At 38.8% G+C, this 22,112-nt stretch overlaps 1 protein-coding gene, 1 long non-coding RNA gene and 1 other non-coding gene across 16 annotated transcripts in view; 1 reads left to right on the plus strand and 2 right to left on the minus strand.

The window, feature by feature from the left end:
- Positions 1-22,112, minus strand: part of MICU1 (mitochondrial calcium uptake 1) — a 248,023-nt gene that overhangs the window by 8,652 nt on the left and 217,259 nt on the right. For 13 of the 14 annotated variants that reach the window (XM_072823516.1, XM_072823512.1, XM_072823522.1 and 10 more), the window contains one exon: positions 19,005-19,113. In XM_072823516.1, coding sequence (XP_072679617.1) covers positions 19,005-19,113 — 109 coding nt within the window. Of the gene's footprint in view, positions 1-15,209; positions 15,370-19,004; positions 19,114-22,112 lie in introns of all 14 variants that reach the window. The other variant, XR_012029516.1, reaches the window with a different exon arrangement.
- Positions 8,405-13,342, plus strand: LOC140632003 (uncharacterized). Its single transcript, XR_012029519.1, has 3 exons — positions 8,405-8,731; positions 8,808-8,861; positions 12,674-13,342. It is a non-coding gene; the product is annotated as an uncharacterized lncRNA (long non-coding RNA).
- Positions 14,067-14,168, minus strand: LOC140632780 (U6 spliceosomal RNA). The gene has a single exon (XR_012030470.1). It is a non-coding gene; the product is annotated as a U6 spliceosomal RNA (small nuclear RNA).

The following is a 22,112-nucleotide window of genomic DNA, read 5'->3' on the forward strand; positions in this document are numbered from 1 at the left end:
ACTATCCTTTGCAGTCACAGAATATGTTCTGAGAAGTGGATTAAAACCGGCTTTGTATTCGATAAACAGTCGCTTTGTTATTAACCATTCCTTTGTCTGCATTTCACATCAATCCCACACTTCCATCAAAACTGATAACTAGCCTCTTTTTCTCTTTCCCATTTCCTTCCATTCTCTCAGGGCAGAGTACCCGCTGCTGATTCCTCTTGATGTTCCAAGTGCCCATCCTTTGCACCACGAAGACTGGTAGGGTCCTTTCCTCTAGATAAACCATTAACTAAATAGGATCCAAGGATATCAGTGACTGCTCTTGACAATTTTTAGTGAAAAGCTCACTGAAGTGGTACTTAGTGGTTACAGAACAGGGACCTCTGGAGGCCACCAGCAGGAATGCCTCATTATCAATGCCATCACTTGACAGAACAATTACAGATTACATTCTGTTTCACTTGGAGACGGTTACCAGGGCTGCTAAGTCACTGTAACTCAAACTACTGGGATGTCATCAGCTAGGGGTGCCCTTTCCCTGTCCAAGATCCTCAGGTCCCCAGGGTATGAATCAGAGCAGTGGAGGAAACAAATCTTTAACTAGCTGGTGAGCTGTCAAAATGTGAGCTCTTGGGAACAAGCAAGATGATAGCAGATTACAAGCCACATGCTTGACGGCTGGTCCTGAGAGTTGGCTCATTTATATTTGCTTCCACATCCCTGAGTCAGAAAGTCATAATTAAATCATAGCAAGCAGGGATGCCCGAGTGGCTTATCGGTTAAGCGCCTGCCTTCAGCCCAGGGCATGGTCCTGGAGACCCGGGATTGAGTCCCACATCAGGCTTCCTGCATGGAGCCTGCTTCTTTCTCCCTCTGCCTGTGTCTCTCATGAATAAATAAATAAAATCTTAAAAAAAAAAATCATAGCAAGCAGAACACTGCCCTCCTCCCCCACTGCCCCACCCAGCTTTTGACCTCCCCAGGTAGACCAGGATTCTGGAATCTGGGTCTTTCTCACTGATGATGCTAACTGATTGATGGCTGGGATTCTAGTTTGTAATCTGAAAGATGTCTGCCTGGAGCGTGAAGTCACCCTGGAGAAGGTCTAGGTTTCCAAGGCCTATATACTTCTTTGGTGCAAATGTGGTCCTGCTGCCCGAACAACAGATGGACAATGAGATGGGGTGATTTCTACTAGATTAGGATAAGGAAGAATGTGTAGAAGCGGGCTCAGCTGGCTCTTGAAAATGTGGTACCCTTTTGAAAAGTCCAGACAGAATCGAATCTGAGTTGTGCCAGGTCCCCAGTCTCCTCTCTGGCAAGGTCCATAGCTGGAGAGTTCAGTAGTAGGAAGAACATATGCTGAGTCTGTGTGACTACAATGTCAGAAGCTACGTTACACAGAGTTATTTACCACAGTTGTCGAACAGAAGAAGGGAGAGTTCTGCAGGGATAAGAGACCAGATATCCACTTGGAATCAGAGACTCTTAGGACTAGAAGAGAACCTCAGAGAAAGTGCAAAATCCAGAGAATAATTTGCTCAGCGGGCAGCGGACCTAGGTCTAGAATCTAGGTCTCCCGACTTCCAGCCCATAATCTTTTCTGTATGCACCCTGGGTCTACTTGCACCTGTATATGGACAATACTGATTCCTCTATGAAAGTGTCCCCCTAGACAACAGAGAAAGCTCAGGTAAAAGAAAAAGCTGGTTGGGGAATCCTCAGTGCTAGTGGGCAGAGATCAGTAACTGAATAGCTGGAGGCTGTGAGGAGGAGTCAGCATTATGGTTTGATCACAGATCTGATTGCCCTATATGCTGGAAGACATTAGCATTCCCTTCAAACTTCTAGTAATTTCGGGGATAATTTAAAAAGTTTATTTACCTGCAACCCAATGAAAAACACGTGAAACAGGGCAGCCCTGGTGGCTCAGTGGTTTAATGCTGCCTTCAGCTCTGGGCCTGATCCTGGAGACCCGGGATCGACTCCCACATCAGACTCCCCGAATGGAGCCTGTTTCTCCTTCTGTCTGTATCTCTGCCTCTCTCTCTTTCTCTCTCTGTGTCTTTCATGAATAAATAAAATCTTAAAAAAAAAATACAACAACAAACAAGTGAAACAGAGGTGGCCCTGGGAGCTCTTCCCCACAGTTGCCTCTGATGCACAGATCTGGCTACGATGATGAGCGAGCATGACCCAGTTAGAAGCTGCCTGTCTCTTCCTAATTGCAAAGGTGTTTGGAAAGGTGATACTCCAAGTTGGGCTGGCAGTCTCTGGCTGTGTGGCCATGTGATTATTCCTGCCTTCCTGGACTGCAGCGGAAAAAATGAAAAGCTGGCTTGTGACTGCCAAGGTTAAGTGAGGGGAGACATTTCTGCTTCAATCCTGGAAAGGCTAATGATACAGATGCCTTCGTTTCTTCAGTCCGTCCCTAGATGGCTTTGGGGGTGTGGTGGGGATAGGTAGAAGGATTCTCCCTCGGAGAGCACTGTCCTTTCTTTTGTATCTTCTTTCAAGGCACTTTGGCTAAGAGAACACACACATTTCAACCTGATTCTGGGGGGCGGGGGAGGCGGGAAGGACAGCATTCATGGGAACTAGCAATTTAAGCAGCTAAGAGCAGAGCAGTATACCAATAATGAAAATAACAATTCCTTGTTCTTCCTGGTGCTTTTAAGATGTAGGTGGGTTGACCCCCTCTGTGTACTCCGGCTGCCACCTAGTCAGAGGTGATGTTGGTGGTCCTAGCTCCTAAATACCAGAACATGCAACAGAGAAAACCTGAATCTCAGGTTTTCTGAATCTCAGGGCATCATCCCAGATGACTGCTTCGATGAGCTTTACGTGCTTAATCTAGTATAAACTGATTTAGAGTTAAGTTTATTGCCATTATCCATTATCTAATATCTGGCTTCAAAAGTCCTCATCATATTCTGTTCACAAAAGGCAAACATTTTTACCAGCACCACTGGGAAGTGATTTCAGCTGATGCACCCATAGAATGATCAATTTAGTGGGGGAGACTGTATATGCCATTAAGACTGAGAAATATGTAGGAGAAATTATCAGACATATTAATAGACACATATGGGTTACAGTGGACTAGTGTGTGTTTGGGAGGAGGTACATTTTGGATCTGAATTCTAAAGGATTAAAGAGATGCCTGCTCCAGATTTGAGCATGTATGATAGTGGGTGATGTGGGGTGGGGGGGGGGGTGGAGGAGTCAATCTGAATAAAGTACTGAAAGCGGCAAGGGATGCTAACGCCTGACTAGTGAGCGAGAACAGAAGGTGTAGGGGGTGGTGAGAGCATCAGGATAGATTTTACAGAGGGACAGTTAAGGCCTGTTGCAAGGAAACCTTTATAACAAAGCCAGCTCTTACTTGGAGACCAACTTCCCATATTCACTTGTTTTTGCCTCCTTAACTCTTTAAATTCTCATTCTTTTTACTTGAAAAAGCTGGTTTTCATTAGCTAATACATTTATCTGTTTCAAAATTCAAATGGTACAAAAGGGTCGAAGTACCCTTCCCAACCTTATCTCCTAGTCACCTAGTTGTCCAGGGGCAACCAATATCTCCAGTTGCTCCAGAAATGTGGATATAAAAATCAAATTTTCATTCTTCATTTCTTTCCACAAAAATAGTAGTATGCTAAATACATGGTTTTGCTTTACTCATTTAACAACATCTCTTAGGAAGAATGCCATACCCTTACATAAATAATTCTTTTTTAACAGCTGCATAGTATTCCACTGACAGGATATATCATTTATGTAACCAGTTCCTAATTTATCCTAACCTCAATCTTGAGGAGGGAGTACCTTTTATTGCCCTTCCCTTTACAACATTACTTCCTTGGTGGCCTACAGTTGTCAGCTTCAATAGAATTTGAATCTCTGGTAGCGTCAAGGAGGGGAACTGATATATTTAAAATCTGCCTTGCTGAAATAATGTATAAGGTTAAATACTCTTCACCTTGACAAGTGTCTCATCAAAGCTTCAGAGGCTTCTAAGGGTAGTAAACCTTGAAGTCCCTATAGAAGCAGAGTTTGAATAAATACTAATCTCTGTATTTCCCCGTTGGTGGAATTCCTTTCTGATCCTTTTCTCAGCGGGACACAATATTGGCTAATTTTATCCTTATTTGTCTATTTATATGGATTTTGGGCAGTTTATCCTACCCTCACCCTCCTCTCTCTCTCACTGGTAATCATGAATCCTCAAAACAGCTCTCTTCCTCCCTGGAGGCACTTACATAATTTTACTAAATCACAATATATTCATAGTAATATAGTTAAGTCAGAATCAATCTTTAGAATTGCTAAGGGCCTTTAAATTTGGGAAAATAAATGAGGTCTTTGCAGAGAAATTGCCTCATAAAGCAAACATTTCTTTCAGAATTTGAGCTTCCTTGCCTTCATCATGAATCATTTTAAACATTGATGACTTTGTCTTAAATGAATGGAATCCTGGTCAACACTCCTCTTCACATATAAATGTTTCTACAAAATGCAGCGATGAACTGAAGTGCAGGGGCTTGCCTCCCACAAACTTTAAAAGAATTTATAAAATAGGAGCCTTTCCCCCACATAACCTGTTCCCCACACATCTTTGTGACAGTCCCACTCCTGCCTTCATGCTATAGCTGTCTGGGGAATGCTCTCTCATACATTCTTGCTGTGAACTTTTCCTATTTCTGCTTTCACATATAAACACTGAATCCCTTATATAATTCTCTAGGTTCTTGTAGCAGCAGTGGGTGTCATGAGCCAAGGAGAACAATGGTGTGGAAGTCAGTGAGCCTAAATCTCTGGTCTCAGTATTGTGTCACACTACCAGTGATTTGAACAAGTCATTTCCTTCCTCTTTGTGAGTAATTGAAGAGGTTAAAAACAATAAAAGGTTTAAATAAAATTATTTATAACTTCCCTTCTCACATTAAAATTTTATGGCTGCCATGTTATTTTACTTTTTTTTTTTTAGATAACATGGCTTAAATCACTTAAAATGTCCGTATCTTCGGAAGTCTTCAAAGAATCAATGTAAAAGTGTGAATTTCTGGAATTATGGCTTGTGTGGAGGGCAGAATTCTGAGACAGTCCCCAACATTCCCACCCTCTGGTATGTGTGTATATATATATATATACATGTGTGTATATATATATATACACACATACACACATATACACACCCTCTATAATCTCTAATAAACTCTAATAATCTCTAATATATATATATGTGTATATATATACATATATACACCCTCTATAATCCTTTCCTTGAGTGTGGGCAGGATCTACGTGAACATAATGGGGTACTACTGTGATTAGGTTACTTTATATGGAAAAGGTAATGGGATAATCACTCCCATGATTACTATTATATAATAAAAGAATGCAACTCAGCACAACCGGAGAAAGGGTGTCTCCTGCTGGCTGTGAAGAAGTGAGCTGCCATGTTGTGAGTGGGCCACATGGCAAGGAACTGCGGTGGCCCGCTGAGAGTGATCCCTGGCTGGCAGCCAGCAAGGAAAAGTCCTACAACTGAAAGGAATTGAATTCTTCCAGGAACCTAAATGAGCTTGGAAGAGGACCCTGAGCTGTAGATGAGAATGCAGCTCTTCCAACACTCACTATACTTTAAACCTTGTTAAGACCCAAGCAGCGAAGAGGCATTTGGGTGGCTCTGTCAATTGAGCATCTGCTTTTGGCTCAGGTCATGATCTTGGGGTCCTGGGATTGAGCTCCGTGTCAGTCTCAGCTGGGAGCCTACTCTGCCCTCTGCTCCTTCTCTCTCTCAAATAAATAAATAAAGTCTTAAAAAAAAAAAAAAAAAAAGACCCAAGCTGAGAAAGAAGCCAGTTATGCTGTGCCCAGACTGACTTACAGAAACTGAGATAACAGGTTAAGATACTAAATTTGTAGTAATTTGTTATGCAGCAAGAAAGCTAAGTAGAAGGTTTTTATAGCTGGGAATGTCCTTCTGGGGTTCTTAGAATCATACTTGATGTACAGCTGTGCTCATTTTAGGTACATTTTACACAAATGTACCTCTCCTGCAACTACTATACCAAACTCCACAAATTAGATCTTTAGATACACTGGCCAAAGTCTAATTAAGTTTTACATTTCTTAACAAGAATATAAATTGAGATTGCCACCCTGCTTTTGGGAATTCAACAGTGCTGCTCTGATTTCAAATATATCTGATAATTATAAGTTACTTCATTTTCACAGAAATTTGGATATAACTTTAGGCTATAACATGTCCCTTAAAACATTACTACATTCAGTAAAAAAGCTGACTTAATTATAGTCCTAGAATTTCTAATCTGGAAGAACCTTTGGAGACATTTAGTATCACTCTAACCTGAGGGTCAGAGAAGTTGTGACTTGCCCATGGTCTTAAAAAAATTAGTGACAGGTGAAGGTGACATAGTTGTATCATTTTCTCCCTCACACTAGGCTTTTATAAGAGCAAGTCACCATCCTTTCTAGGACTTGACTATGTCTAGAATTAATCCACTCATTTATTCACATTAGATGAACATCTACTGTGTATATAAAGAATTGTTCTAGGATCAAAGTAGGATACAAAGATATGGAGAACATGGTTCGTGTCCTCAAGAGTTTATGGTGTAGTGAAAACTTCCCCTTGAATGTTGAGAACACTAGAGATGTTAACAGGGGTTACATATTCTAGGAAAAGTGAACTTAAATAAGGATAATGCCTTCTGAAAGCAATGATCTCAAGAATCTTTGGGTGAATGATGAAACTGAGGAGAAGTGAAAGGCTCCAATCTTCCTCATTAGTAAGTGCAAATTACTTAGTAACTTTTTAAAAAAATTTTTTTTTTTTATTTTTAAGATTTATTTACTCATGAGAGACAGAGAGAGAGGCAGAGGCATAGGCAGGGAGAAGCAGGCTCCCTGCCTGATGTGGGACTCGATCCCAGGACTCCAGAATCATGACCTGAACCAAAGGCAGATGCTCAACTACTGAGCCACCCAGGCACCCCAACTTATAACTTCAAAACAAACATGAATTCAAAAGTGACTGAAAAAAGCTGTAGATACTACTTCCTAAGAGAACAAAAGTAAGTTCCATGAGGTCCTAGGGTAATCTTTTTAGTTTTGTTTAATAACTTTTTGCTAAGTTCCCATATTGGGGTAGAACTCTATAAGCTCCTGGACAGTGGAAAGATATTATCTAGGGGCCGAAAACCAGAACAGGCATCTGGGTATAGTTATCCTTTCCATCTGATATATTAATATAATATTGTCTCATTAACTGGCACAATAACCCTGAAGCCATATTCTATTATCACCATTCTATTGATCAGGAAACTGAGGCTTTGAGAACTTAAGTGATTTATTCAAGGTCACAAAGGTAGTGAGGAGCAAGGACTCAAACTCAGGTTTGAGTTTGAAGCCAAAATTTTTACTTACAAATTTCATGCATATAGTTAACTCTCAAGAAGTGCTAGATGTTAGGACAGTATTTAAATGCGTAACAAAGCATTGCCACACCAAAGAGTAGAGCTGGTGAAGAACATCTTGATTAGAAACTGAGAGGTCCACATCTGTATGTCCTATGTTTCAATGTTGACAAACATACCATTTGATATACACGTGTCTTTTTCTGTTCTATGGTATCCTTTAAAGGGACACCAACTTTTCTTGTTATGTGACCTTATGTAAGTGACTTTAGGCTTCTGTGTGTTGGTTTCTTCACAAAGAGTAATAGGATTAGAAAAATGATGAACACAGATGTGTCCTACTAAGACATTCCTATGTGGGATAAGAAGCTAGATTAGAGAGGAACTATGAGTCTGTGTCAACTCTAAGGTATGAATTCTAGATGTCAGAATGTGTCTGTAGAACATGGTCCTGAACAGAAGAGACAACTCTGTGGGGGAAATGTCATGTCATATTTCCTATTCAAGAGAAGGGCACTAACTCCAAAACACCCTAGTTTACCAAAAGGACTTTATTCTCACCCTAAGAATGGTCTATGCTCAGCCAAAGGGAACTGGAAAGAAATGACCTAGAGAGTGTCTTTCTTGAGCTACTAAAAAGGATGTTTAAAAATGACAAAACATTGCCTTCAGGATTGTGTTTCAGCAGCATTTTGGGAAATACTGAGAGATGGAAGGAATATACAGACTTTGGGATTAAAGAGGCCTGAGCATGAATCCTGGCTCTACCTGCTTAGCTAGGTTAACTATGAGCAAGCTGCTTTATTTTATATTTCCTTGTCCACAAAATGGGGGATAATACCAACTACCTTTCGGGTTTTGAGGATTAAAAGATAATATCCATAAAGCACTTAGAGTAAGCTTGGCATACAGAAATTGCAATGAAATGATAGTCGCTATAAGTGTTCTAGTTGTGTGATGGCCTCACAATCCTCCCAGTGATGATGCTATGGGATTCTTAGGGCTCAGGAGAGGGCGGCAGCTTGTCAGTTAAAGATAAGTGTTCAGAATACAGTGGTTTGCTGTGTGTTAGAATTTATTCCATTACTAATTTATAACTTCCCCGAAAACCCAGTAGGGACCTAAATATCAAAAGACTGATAAGACTCCTTTACTCATTTAAAATAACAGACTCAAAGAAATTCAAAGCCACAAACAGTCTTAAAGGTCATCTATGCCATACAGGTCACTTCAGAAATAAAGGCAACAGAGATTTGATATGACTGGCACTTTAGAAGAAACCTTTTATTCTCTTTGCAAAAGTAAGAATACTCTAAGTTATATAAACCATAGCTCATTTTAAAGCTCCAATTCAATTTCTAACTTTTTTCATCGTAGGATGCCATCAGGGAGGAAGTGGTGTTCAGTTTTCCATTACCTTCTTCAGACTAGGTAAATCATTTAGACAGCACTTGAGAGGTTATATATCTAAGTTTATGCCCTGTATGTGTAAAAATAAGCAATCGAACCAATTCCTCTTAAGTGCTAAACGAGAGGCGACCTATAGGGGAAATATACAATATTTCATGAAGGAAGGTTCTTTCTTCAAATGGTCAGAATTCACCAAGGACATTTCACATTTGCCTGGGAGTTTGTTATTCTCACACAGGCCATGCAGAACTAAAGAAAGAGCCTCAATGAACTTTGTTATTTTTACTCTGGAGGGATTGGATCATGCTGTCATATGGTAAATCTGTAGTTACCACCTGCCTGGGTTCTCAAACTGTTCTGAAGAACATTAGCTTTGTAAGTTGTTAAAAGACATTTTGGGGCAAATCAAGTTTGAGAACTATATGGCTCTCTTGGAGATTCATAATGCACATTAGCATATTAAAAAGTTGGCAGGAGTAGTGCTGCAGGAAGAAATTCTGTACAACCTGGCATTTTCCAAACTTATTTGAACCATGGAACTTTTTTTTTTTTAAACCCACAGAACCATTAACATATTGCAGTAAATAGTGTTCTTCACGATGCTGTTTGGGAAATTCTGTGCTAAATTATGTCTAAAGACAGGTTTGCAAGCTCTAAAATAGCCAAGCAAGAGAAGTGCCAGAGCCTCTTAAAGGTTCCAATTTCTGAAGGTCCTAACCTTTTGGGAAAAATGAAGACAGCCAAGACTGAGAGCAGAAGGCAGACAGAAGTACTCCTCTTTCTGCCCCTGCCCCACTCCTTCCTCAAGCCTAATATGGGGCAGAGGCTCCACTTTTAATCATATATCTAATTAGCATTTAGCACAGCAAACTTGAGCAGCTTGTATACTTCTCTTTCTCCCCTTTAGTAGACCATGAGCTTCTTGAGGGTAGAACCCAGCACAGCACCTCTGCTGTTGGCTGAACAAATGGATGAGTCACATTGATTCTGGTTTACATTATCAATTTAATGAGGAAAGCAGCTGACATTTATTAAATAGTTGCTGCATAATAGGCACAAGGTTAATACCCTATGAGGCAGGTATCATGATTCTGATTTTAAAAATACAGAAACTAAACTTGCCTAAAAGCAACTCAGCCAGTGAATGATGGAGTCCAACTTAAAACCTAGGGAACGGGACTTCAGAACCTATGTTCTAAACCATTACACTTTTTTCCCTCTCTTCCAAGTATTGTCTTAGCAGTAAAATCCCATGACTGCAGGGAGAATTCAAGTAGAACTCAAACCAGTGGAAGAATCACTAGTAGGACTGTCAGGATTAGGATGGTTTGAAAGCAAGGGGGAAAGTGCAAGGAGAGTGTGCAGAGGATAGGCACATCTGGCAGAGTGAGGGAACTTGGCAAGGATAGCTGAATACATGCTAGTCTTTCCACGCATACACTAGTATGTGAACAGTTAACATTACTGATATCACCCTTTTAAGCATGCAGGAAGGCAAAATAATGTCAAGTCTAAAAGACAGGAGTTACAGAGGAACACAATGAATCAATGGCATGAGTTTGTTCTCTGGGTCTACTGGGAAAGGTGAGGGTTTATTGGCTTGAAATCTGATGTCTTATTCAATCCATCAAAATGTTTATTTACTTATTCATTTATTGGTCAAATATTCATAAAGTGTCTACTATGTCCCAAGTATTATTCTAGGCATAAAAAATATGTCCATGAACAAGACATATAAGCATGCTAGTAAGCAGAGTCAGATAATAAACACGAGAAAATATCAGGTAGTGACAAATGCTGTGACACATAGGGTGATGGAGTTACTTTCGAATGGGACAGTGTGAGAAGTGATTTATAGGAGACCTGGATTACAGGGGCCCAAATACACAGAGATCATGGGAAAGGGCACTTGAGGTGAAGGAACAGCTAAAACAGAGGACTTCAGGTGGGAATGAATTTGGTATATTTAGAATATAAACAAAGAAAATGTGGAGTGGAGTGAACTGGAAAGAAAGTGATACTGATGAACTCAGAGTATATAGGCCATGACATATGAAACCCTGTGAGCCTGGGTAGAGCCTGTAGAGAGACTAGGGCTTTAGTAGGGGAGATGCAGAAATGGAGTCAGATGCAGGATATGTTTTGGAAGTAGAGACAGATTTATTGAAGAAATGAATATAGGAGTGAGAATCCAGGCTAATGCCTACTTTTTTTTGATATCATTTTGATATTAATGAGGTGGTGGTAAATAAATCAGTAATGAGGGCCTACAGTATACAAAATATCGTACTTAGTGGTCTTTGCTCGATTAGCCATGTTTGTGGAAATTAAAGCCCTTGTCCATAATTTGTGGATAGAAACTGATGACAATAGTGAAAGCAGAGGATTTTAGGTTAATGTGTCTTTTTTTTAAAAGATTTTATTTATTTATTCATGAGAGACACAGAGAGAGAGAGGCAGAGACACAGGCAGAGGGAGGGCAGGCTCCCTGCAGGACTCTGGGGTCACGCCCTGAGCCAAAGGCAGAAACTCAACTGCTAAGCCACCCAGGCCTCCTGGTTAATGTGTCTTTTTAAAAAAATTGTAAGAACCATAGGCAATATAGTTTTTTATAATTTATATTGAGTAGATAGGGAAGGCCTCTCTGAGGAAGTGACATTTGAATTGAGACTTGAAAGATAAATTACACTATTTACCTAGGTAAATAGTATAATTAGGTTTCTAAGACAATTTAAGCTTTTAAACAGACAATACAAGTATTCTCAAAGTAATTTAAATTCACTCTCCCCATCACCTCCCATTTTGCTATTACTTTGTGGACTACTTAATGGGTGATATTTGGTTCTTAATTGCTATGGTGTGTTGAATGGTGGCCCCCTAAAAGATATGTCCACATCTTAACCCCTAGAACTTGTGAATGTGACTATGTTTGGAAGAAGGGTCTTTGTAGATGTAATTAAATTAAAGATCTTGAGATGAGATCTTGGCTAAGGATTACCCAGGCAGGCCATCCAATGACAATCCTTTCAAGAGATACACAGAAGGCATGTGGGGAGAAGGAGGGGAAGGCCCTGTAAAGATAGAAGCAGTGACTGGAGTTCTGCAGCCATGAGCCAAGGAGTGAGTAGAGCCACGTGAAGCTGGAAGAGGCAAGGAAGGATCCTCCCCTAGAGGCTTCTGAGGGAGCAGTGCCTTGCCAACATCTTGAGTTCAGATTTGTGGCCTTCAGAACTGTGAGAGAATAAATTTCTGTTTTTTTTTTTTTTTTAAATCATCATGTTTGAGGTAATCTGTTATGGCAGTCCTAGGAAATGAATATACTTGGCTTCTCCCTGCTACTTAGTATGAATCTAGGCCAGCTTCCCCTAGATATCCATCGTTTTATACCCAGGGAATCCAAAGTTACACAGATAAAACAAACCAAGAAGTCAAAACAATGCTAAATATCTTATAACTCAAAGCCAAACATATATTTGGATGTCAGATATGACTGTATAATTTGTAGCACTGCTTCTATTAGCAAGGATAATGAGGCATGGATTATATGGAGAATGCACATCCTAGGAAATGGCCTGCAGTCATTTGAAAGAAACATTTTTTTTTTAACCACTAGGTTGCACTTTCCTTTGCCACCACTACCCTGAATCATTCTATTTTATATACCCTATAATTTTAACACAGATGGTGATTCATCCTAGATCATTGTTCTTTAAAGGAATTTTACTGTCTTTAGTTGAGCTTTTCAAAACAGGTATGCAAATATAAAGAGGAACTTATTAATTTTATTTTTATAATAAGTGATGACTTTAAATCTTGTATCTTTGGATTTTCAGATGCTGTCAAATCCGTTTTGTGAAACAGAGCTATTCTGGAGAAATAACCCTGTGTTATTACACATACAAACATAACCTCTATGATACCATTAGTTTGTTTTTTTTTTTTTCAAGAGATTCTACAAGGTTAAAGGAGGTATGATTTTAAATAAACAAGCAAACAAGCAACTGTTCTTTAAAAAAGCTATGTGGATTAAGAAAATGAAATAAAAGGCATCCAGTTTGGAAAGGAAGAAGTAAAATAATGTCTCTCTGCAGATGGCATCATCTTATATTAGAAAATCTTAAGGAATCCACCTAAAAGTGTTGAACAAGCAAGATTGTGTTGATAAAGCCTCAGGCAGTGCTTTGGTGAGATTTATAACTTACATATTGCAGTACCCAACAGTGAAATAGAGACACTGTCAGATCAACCAAAATCTAAGAGAATTCATTGCTAGCAGATCTGTACCAAAGAAAGGACAAAAGAAGTTCTTCCGACTGATGAGAAATGATACTAGAAAAAAATTTAGGTACTCAGGAATAAATGAAAAGCACTCAAAATGGTAAATACAAGCAAACGGCAAATGTGGGTACGTATAAAAGATTTTTTCTCTTAATTTTAAAAAAAGATTTTATCTATTTATTTATGAGAGACACAGACTGAGAGGTAGAGACATAGGCAGAGGGAGAAGCAGGCTCCCCATGGAGAGCGTGATGTGGGACTTGATCCCAGGACCACCACCTGACCTAAAGGCAGATGCTGAACCACTGAGCCACTCAAGTGCCCCTCTCTTAATTTCTTAAAAAAAAACTGTTGAAAGCAACAATCCTAATATTGTATTGTAGGGATTATATATGTACAGAAGAAAGATAAATGACAACTATAGCATAAAACATACAGTGATGGTAAATGGAACTATATGACTGCAAGTTTCTCACATTTTACTCAGGCGGCACAATACTACCTTTTAGTGAATTGTGAAAGGTTATAATTTCTAGAGAAAGCATTAAGATATAAAAATGCAAAGAGATATACCTAAAAGGCCACTAGATCCAACTATATGTCTAGAAGAGATGCACTTACCTAAGACACAGATAGGAGGAACATAAAAAGAATAGAAGAAGGCATACTGTGCAAATAAGAACCATAAAATAAGCTGGAGTAATCATACCAATATCAGATAAAGTAGATTTCAAGAAAAGGTGTATTACTAAAGATAAACGGGGAACATTTCACAATGATAAAAGGGTCAATTCATCAGGAAAGCATAATAATCCTAATCAATAAGTGTGTATGTACTTAATACCAGAGCTCAAAATTCATGAAGCAAAGACTGTCATCACTTAAAGGGCAAACAGACAAATCCACACACCATATGTGAAGATTTTTTTTTTCTTTTCTTTTCTTTTCTTTTCTTTTTTATGCTTCAAGAATTTGCATGTCATCCCGTGTAGGGACCATGCTAATCTTCTCTGTATCCATCCAATTTTAGTATACGTGCTGCTGAAGCAAGCATGACGTGGAGATTTTAACATCCTTCTCTCTGTGCTTGCTTTGGCAGCACATTATAATAACATCCTTCTCTCGCTACCTAATAGAGAAACTCGACAAAAAAGTCAGTAAGGACATAAAAGATCTGAACACTAACAACCACTTTGACCTGACATCTTTACAACACTGCATTCAAAAATGCAGAATATACATTTTTTTCAAATGTATTAAAACATTTTTCAAAAAGAACTGATCATATGCTAGGCCATTAAACAAGTTTCAATCAATTTTAAAGAACTGAAATTTTATAGTGTATTCTCTACTATAGAACTAAATCAAATAAAAAAACAAAAATATATCTAGAAAAAAATTTGGAAATTAAAAAACCTTTTATTTTATTTTTTTAAGATTTCATTTATTTATTCATGAGAGACACACACAGTGAGAGAGAGAGGCAGAGACACAGGAAGAGGGAGAAGCAGGCTCCATGCAGGGAGCCCTATGCAGGACTCGATCCTGGGTCTCCAGGAACACACCCTGGGCTGCAGGTGGCGCTAAACCGCTGAGCCATCCAGGGCTGCCCTAAAAAAAACTTTAAAATAACATATGAGGGCAGCCGGGGTGGCTCAGCGGTTTAGCGCGGCCTTCAGCCCAGGGCCTGATCCTGGAGACCAGGGATCGAGTCCCACGTTGGGCTCCCTGCGGGGAGCCTGCTTCTCCCTCTGCCTGTATCTCTGCTGCGCTCTCTCTCTCTTTCTCTCTCTCTCATTAATAAACAATAAAAATAAAAAAATCTTAAAAAAATAAAATAACATATGAGTCATCTAAGGGACTCAGAAAATCAGAAAATATTTCAAACAGTTTAATCAAAATGTAACATATCAAAATTTGTGGTACATAGATAAAACTATGTTTAAAAAGAAATTTATAGCTTCAAAACCTTATCTTAGAAAAGGTAGGTAAAGTTCCATCATAAAAAGCTAGAAAAAGAAAACTAATATATACTGCAAATAAGTAGAAGAAAGGAAATAACAATAGAAAAATAGAAAAAAAAAAACATACAAGAAACAGTCAGGGGATCCCTGGGTGGCTCGGCAGTTTGGTGCCTGCCTTTGGCCCAGGGCGTGATCCTGGAGTCCCGGGGTCGAGTCCTGCGTTGGGCTCCCAGCATGAAGCCTGCTTCTTCCTCCTCCTGTGTCTCTGCCTCTCTCTCTCTCTCTCTCTCTCTCTGTCTATCATAAATAAATAAATAAATCTTTAAAAAAAACAAAGTAAAAAATTGGTTCTTTGAAAAGTTTAACAAAATTGCCAAACCCCTGGGTAAACTAAGAAAAAAGAAAAAAGCTGTAATTCACCAATGTTAGGGGAAAAAGAGGTGATTTCAGATTCTATAGATGTTGAAAAGATAATAATAGAATATTATGAGTGATTTTTCATTAATCCAATAATTTAGATGAAATGGGAAAATTCCTTAAAATCCCACAACTTATCAAAATTCATACAAGATAAAATACAAACTCAGAATACCTATGCATTAAAGGAATTAGGGATCCCTGGGTGGCTCAGTGGTTTAGTGCCTGCCTTCGGCCCAGGGCGTGATCCTGGAGTCCTGGGATTAAGTCCCACATCAGGCTCCCTGGGGGCCTGCTTCTTCCTCTGCCTGTGTCTCTGCCTCTCTCTCTCTCTGTGTCTTTTGTGAATAAAAAAATAAAATCTTTTAAAAAAATTAAATTACCAAAACCTTCCTACAAAGAAACTGTAGCCCAGTTTTATTGCTTACATAGAGAAACCTAATGGATCTATGAAACAACTAGAAAAGTGAATTTCTCAAGATTGCAGAATACAAGAACAACATACAAAAATCAATTGTATTTTAGTAATAGCAGCAAATAATTGGAAAATGAAACAAAAATTCCATTTATAGTAGCATCAAAACCTTAACATGCTTAGGCATAAATTTCTAAAAGTATGCACAAGACCTGTTTACTTAATACTACATAGACACTGCTGAGAGAAACCTAAGAAGATCTAAAAAAATGGAGATATATAACATGCTCATGAATTGGAAGACTCAATATCACTAATATGTCAAGTCTCTCCAAATTAATCCATATATTCAATATTGTTATAATCACAATCCCACCTCTTTTTTCTTTTAAGATTTTATTTATTAGAGAGAGAGCACGAGTGGCGGGGGGGGGGGGGGTGTGGACAGAGGGAGAGGGAGAAGTAGGCTCTTGGTTGAGCAGGGAGCCTGATGCCCCAGGGCTCCATCCCAGGATCCTGGGATCGTGACCTGAGCAGAAGGCAGATACTTAGCCAACTGAGCCACCCAGGTGCCCCAATCCCACATCTTTTTTACACAGAAAGTGACAAGCTGATTCTAAAACACAAAGGACCTAAATATCTAAAGTAATCTTGAAAAAGAAGAATCCACTTGGGAGATTTATAATACCTGACACTTTAAGACTTTCTATAAAGCTACAGTACTTATCAGACTGAGTATGGATATAGACTCATAGCTAGACATATAGATAAGTGTAACAGAATAGAGACCTTATAAACAGACCTACACTTAAAACGTAATTTAATTTCTGATAAAATGCCAAAGCAAACCAATGAAGGGCATTTTCAACAAAGAGTGCTGGTACAACTGGATATCCATGTGGAATACTCTGCCTCACACCATATACAGAAATTAATTTGAGATGGATCACATAAGAAATGGAAGAGCTAATGCCCTAAAGCCTGTAGGAGAAAATACAGGAGAGTATCTTCAAAGTTTGGTGGAAGATAAAGGTTTTATTAGGACCAGAAAGTAATATTAATAAAAATAATCCAATAAATTAAACTTTATCAAAATTAAAACTTTTTTAAAAACTTTTTTTTAAAGATTTTATTTATTCATAGAGACACACACACAGAGAGAGAGAGAGAGAGAGAGGCAGAGACACAGGCAGAGGGAGAAGCAGGCTCCATGCAGGGAGCCGGATGTGGGACTCGATCCCCAGTCTCCAGGATCACACCCTGGGCTGCAGGCGGCGCTAAACCGCTGCGCCACCGGGGCTGCCCAAAATTAAAACTTTTGCAAATGAAAAAGACATCATTAAGGAAGTGAATAGGTAAGTCACAGTCTAGGAAAATATTCACAATATATGTATCTGATAAAAGACTAGTATCCTAGACTGTTTCAAGAACTCAAGTGAATAATAAGACAAGCAACCTAGTAAAAATGGGCAAAATATTTGAACAGACATGTCACCACAGAAGATATCTGAATGACAAGAACACAAGAAAACTGCTCAGTAGCAGAAGTCATCAAGGAAATACAAATGAAAAACATAATGAGATATCTTTATATACACTCCAGAATACTGCCAATGGTGGACAAGAATGTAGAACAACATGAACTGTTGTCACTGCTGGTGGGAATACAAAAAGATACACTGTGAAAAAGGGCTTGACAGTTTTTTATAAAATAAATACCTTCCCCTGGACCGAGCAATTCACTCTTAGGAATTTATCCAAGAGAAATGGAAATACATGTCCTCAAAAGGACTAACACAAAAATATTCATAGCAGCTTTATTCAAGGTAGCCAGTAACTGGAAACAGATAAGGCAACCAATGAAAGAATAGATATACAGATTGTGGCGTGTTCATACAAGAAATTACTACTCAAAAAAGGAACAAACTACTCTACACGTGACAACATGGATGGACCTCAAAAACACATTGAGAAACACTTTGAAAGATTATACATTGGATAATTCCATTTATATGAAGTTCTAGAACAAACAAAATTGATCTATGGTGGAAAAACACACAGATTAAGGTTGTCTTGGTGCATCAGGGCAGGAGTAGACTATGAAGGGGTACAAAACGGAACTTTATTTATTTAAAATGGTTCCCTAGGTTTTTTTTAAGATTTATTTATTGGTTTGTTTGTTTGTTTGCTTATTTATTTATTTATGAGCGACAGAGAGAGAGGCAGAGACATAGGCAGAGAGAGGAGCAGGTTCCCTGCAAGGAGCCTGATGTGGGACTTGATCCCAGGGCCCCAGGATCGTGCCCTGAGCCAAAGGCAGACGCAGCCACTGAGCCACCCAGGTGTCCCAAAAGGGAACTTTAAACAAATATTGAACTTCAATTAGCATTCATGCTGAAGTATTCAGACATGACTTATGTCTATAATTTCCTTTGAATGCATCAAAAAATAAAAGAGATTGATAGAGGGATGAATATTTACACAGATATATTATCTGGAAAATACAGAAAAATGTTAATTGAAGTGGACATGTGTATGTTCTCTGAATAATTATTTCAATTGTTCTCAATGTGTGAAAATTTTCATGATATAATGTTGGGGGGAAAATCATGTTTTCTCTTCCCCTGCTTCCTCACATCGCCTGTATTAACTGGAACTGAATTTATAGGAAGTAAACCAATAGGGGGTGCTAATCTGAGTCATGATTTTATCTAAACAAACAAAGCAAAAAACCATGTTAACACAAAAAATAAATCAAACCATTGCTTCCCACCAAAGAATGGATTGAAATGGATACTGACTTTAGCTTCACATCAAATATGTCATGACTCTGGTTCCAATGAGAGAAGTTCCAAAGTTTCTAAAGATAGGCATCTGCCTTGACCACAGCTTTTAGCACAAGAAAATACATTTGCTGAGCTTGGCCTCTCAGGGTGAAATGCAAGGCTCATGCAATGGCAACAAAACGAAACAGGCCAAGAACAATGTCAATTAAAAACTCACATATTAACTATTAAGGAGGGGTAGTCACCTAATAGGTTACAGATTCAGTGTTTATACCTTCAAGAACAAATTTCTGGGTTTCATTACCTTTATCAAGAGATGCCCCCGCCATATGGTAAAAGCTTAATGCAGTGTCCACATCATTAATATTCTTTAGGAAAGTAAAGAAGTTCTCCACTTCCTGAAATGTCAGACCCTGAAAGAAGAGAGACAGCAAGATAAGGCTGCAATCGGTAACAAAAAGCAGCACAAAATGCAGAGAACTAGGTAATTATTCAGGTCTATACATCAGAAATTTATGCTATGTTTAGAATAGAAACTGAATAAATTTGTCAAGGAATGACAAATTTGTATATGTATACAAATATGTATACTTGTATATGACAACTCTAGAATTTTGCCCTGTTGGCTAATTGCTTTCCCCTCCCATGTAAAACCTGACATGAAGCTGTTTACTGTGATGGCTGGATAGCTTTAATAAAAGTATTTCTGACCCTGCCCTCCAATTAGTCACAGTATCTATTATGACATTTCCTAAATGAGCTTTTAGCCCCTTGATCTGTTACATGTTATACATCTTAACAAGTTGGACTAGAGTCAGGACTTCTATTTTAATAATCTACCCTTAGGACAGCTAAGCTTTCTGAGGCTTAAACTAAGTAAAAAAATCACCAAAGTCAGTAATATATAGGGGAATGGTTTGAGAATTTAGCAGAACCCAAGCACTTGGGAAGCTGTTCATTGTGTCAATCTAAAAGCTACTAACAAAGCAATTTGCCACTTAACTTTAATCGGATGAAATTCCCTAAATGAAGTTCTTTTCAAAAGCTGCTCCTAAGATTTGCTGATCTGATTTGACTTTCTCTGATGGCTCAAGAGAGAGTAGTTGTATAACTAGGGCCTGGGAGGCTCCTTACAGGGTGAAGGATTTGTCCTATTTGACTATTTCCACTTCTCACACATCATGCTGTGATGGAAGTAAATAAAATTTCTAAGAAGTGGATTACACTGGGGGAGACATTGAGGTGAATGCCTTTTAATGAAGCATCAGGTTAACACTGCCCATGTCGATTGGCTTCCACTTGGTGCTGCTCCTCTTCTAATTTCCATTTCCCCAAACTAGAGAGCTCAGGCATCCACATGGGGAACTTAGAAATAAAGAAACTTCAATACAGACAATGTATTGAATGTTCTTTCCTGGTACTCTTCAAAGTGGGTCAATTGTATCTTTCTCATTTAATCAATCAAACTAAGAGCTAAAATACTGTATGTATGATTATGTCACATGATTTTTTTATCATTTTCCTTAGAATAATAGAAGTTAAAAAACTTTTTATTGTGGACTATGATGACCATATAGAAATCTGCATAAAACATAAATGTTTGGATCCCTGGGTGGCGCAGCGGTTTAGCGCCTGCCTTTGGCCCAGGGCGCGATCCTGGAGACCCGGGATCGAATCCCACGTCGGGCTCTCGGTGCATGGAGCCTGCTTCTCCCTCTGCCTGTGTCTCTGCCTCTCTCTCTCTCTCTCTCTCTGTGACTATCATAAAACAAACAAACAAAAACATAAATGTTCAACAAACTGCTGTAAAATGAACACACTGACCTGTTCCACCCAGGTCAAGGAACAGACTATTATCACCACCCGGAAAGCCTTCCTCTCTCCCCTCAATAGGTTCCATCTGTCATAACCCCCTTTTCCCAAGGCTAATCACTATTCTGACTTCTAGGGAGTTCATTTCCTTCCTTGTCTTTTAAAAAAATAGTGTTACTATCTCTTTATGCATCCTCAAACAGAAACAGTTTAATTATGCTTGTTTTGAACTTCATAAATGGAATCATGCAGTATGCATTCTATTACATATGGCTTCTCTCTTTAAACTCTATGTTTTGTATTCTGTAGTTAACTCATTTTTATTGCTGTTAGTATTCTATTGTGTGAATATACCATGATTTTTTAATCCATTCTACTTGGGTTTCCAGTTTTTGGCAATTATGCACAGTGGTACATCTGTATTTAAGTATGCATTCAAACATTTATGGAGTACCTACTATGTATCAAGTTCCATAATTTTTGGCAGTGAACTGGAAGGCTTATGTTAAATAATTTTTCTCTAACTTGAGGCCATTCTCTTGGCCTTGACTTACAGCATCCAGAAATAGGGCTTATTCCTTATATAAATGCTTTAGTATGCTATCTATATTTTTTAAAAGATTTTATATTTATTTATGAGAGAGAGAGAGAGAGAGGCAGAGACACAGGCAGAGGGAGAAGCAGGCTCCATGCAGGGAGCCCAACATGGGACTTAATCCTGGGTTTCCAGAATCATGCCCTGGGCCAAAGGCGTAAAACTGCTGAGCCACCTGGGCTGCCCCTTTACTATGCTATCTAATATAAACGCTAGGCTAGAATCAACCTTATAGAGGTGAATTCTATTGGACCAGAAGTACAAATTCTACAATATCACATGCTTGTGCATGGATATCCTAATGCCATCTTCTCTTCCCTTCCATCAGAAGACATGAGTGGTGGAAACAACCCAAGTACCCACTGATGGATAAATGTATAAACAAAGTAGAATATGATTCATTCTTTAAAAGGAAGGAAATTCTGACATAAGCTACAATATGGATGAACCTTGAAGATGTGCCAAGTGAAACAAGCCAGTTACAAAAGGTCAAATACTATATGATTCCACTTATATGAGGTACTTAGATTATTTAGATTTATAGAGACAGAAAGTAGAATGGTGGTTGCCAGGGCTGGGAGGAAGGAGGAAAGAGGACTTTTTTTTTTTTTTTTTTTAGTAAGCTCTGTGCCCAACATGGGGCTTGAACTCATGACCCCAAGATCCAGAGTTGCATGTCCTACCGACTGAGCCAGCCAGGTGCCCGAAGAATTGTTGTTTAATGTGTACAGAGTTTCAGTTTGGGAAGATGGATGGTGGTGATGATTGCCAAAATATGAATGTATTTAATGCCACTGAATTATACACTTAAAAATGGTTAATGTAAAATTCTTTTTTTTTTTAGATTTTATTTATTTATTCATGAGAGACAGAGAGAGAGAGAGGCAGAGACACAGGCAGAGGGAGAAATGGGCTCCCTCGATGTAAGACTCAATCCCTGGACCCAGGATCACCACTGCTGAGCCACCCAAGCATTGCTTAACGTAAAATTCTTAAAACAAAGGG

The sequence above is a fragment of the Canis lupus genome, chromosome 4, assembly GCF_048164855.1.
Source record: "Canis lupus baileyi chromosome 4, mCanLup2.hap1, whole genome shotgun sequence".
Classification (NCBI taxonomy): domain Eukaryota; kingdom Metazoa; phylum Chordata; class Mammalia; order Carnivora; family Canidae; genus Canis; species Canis lupus.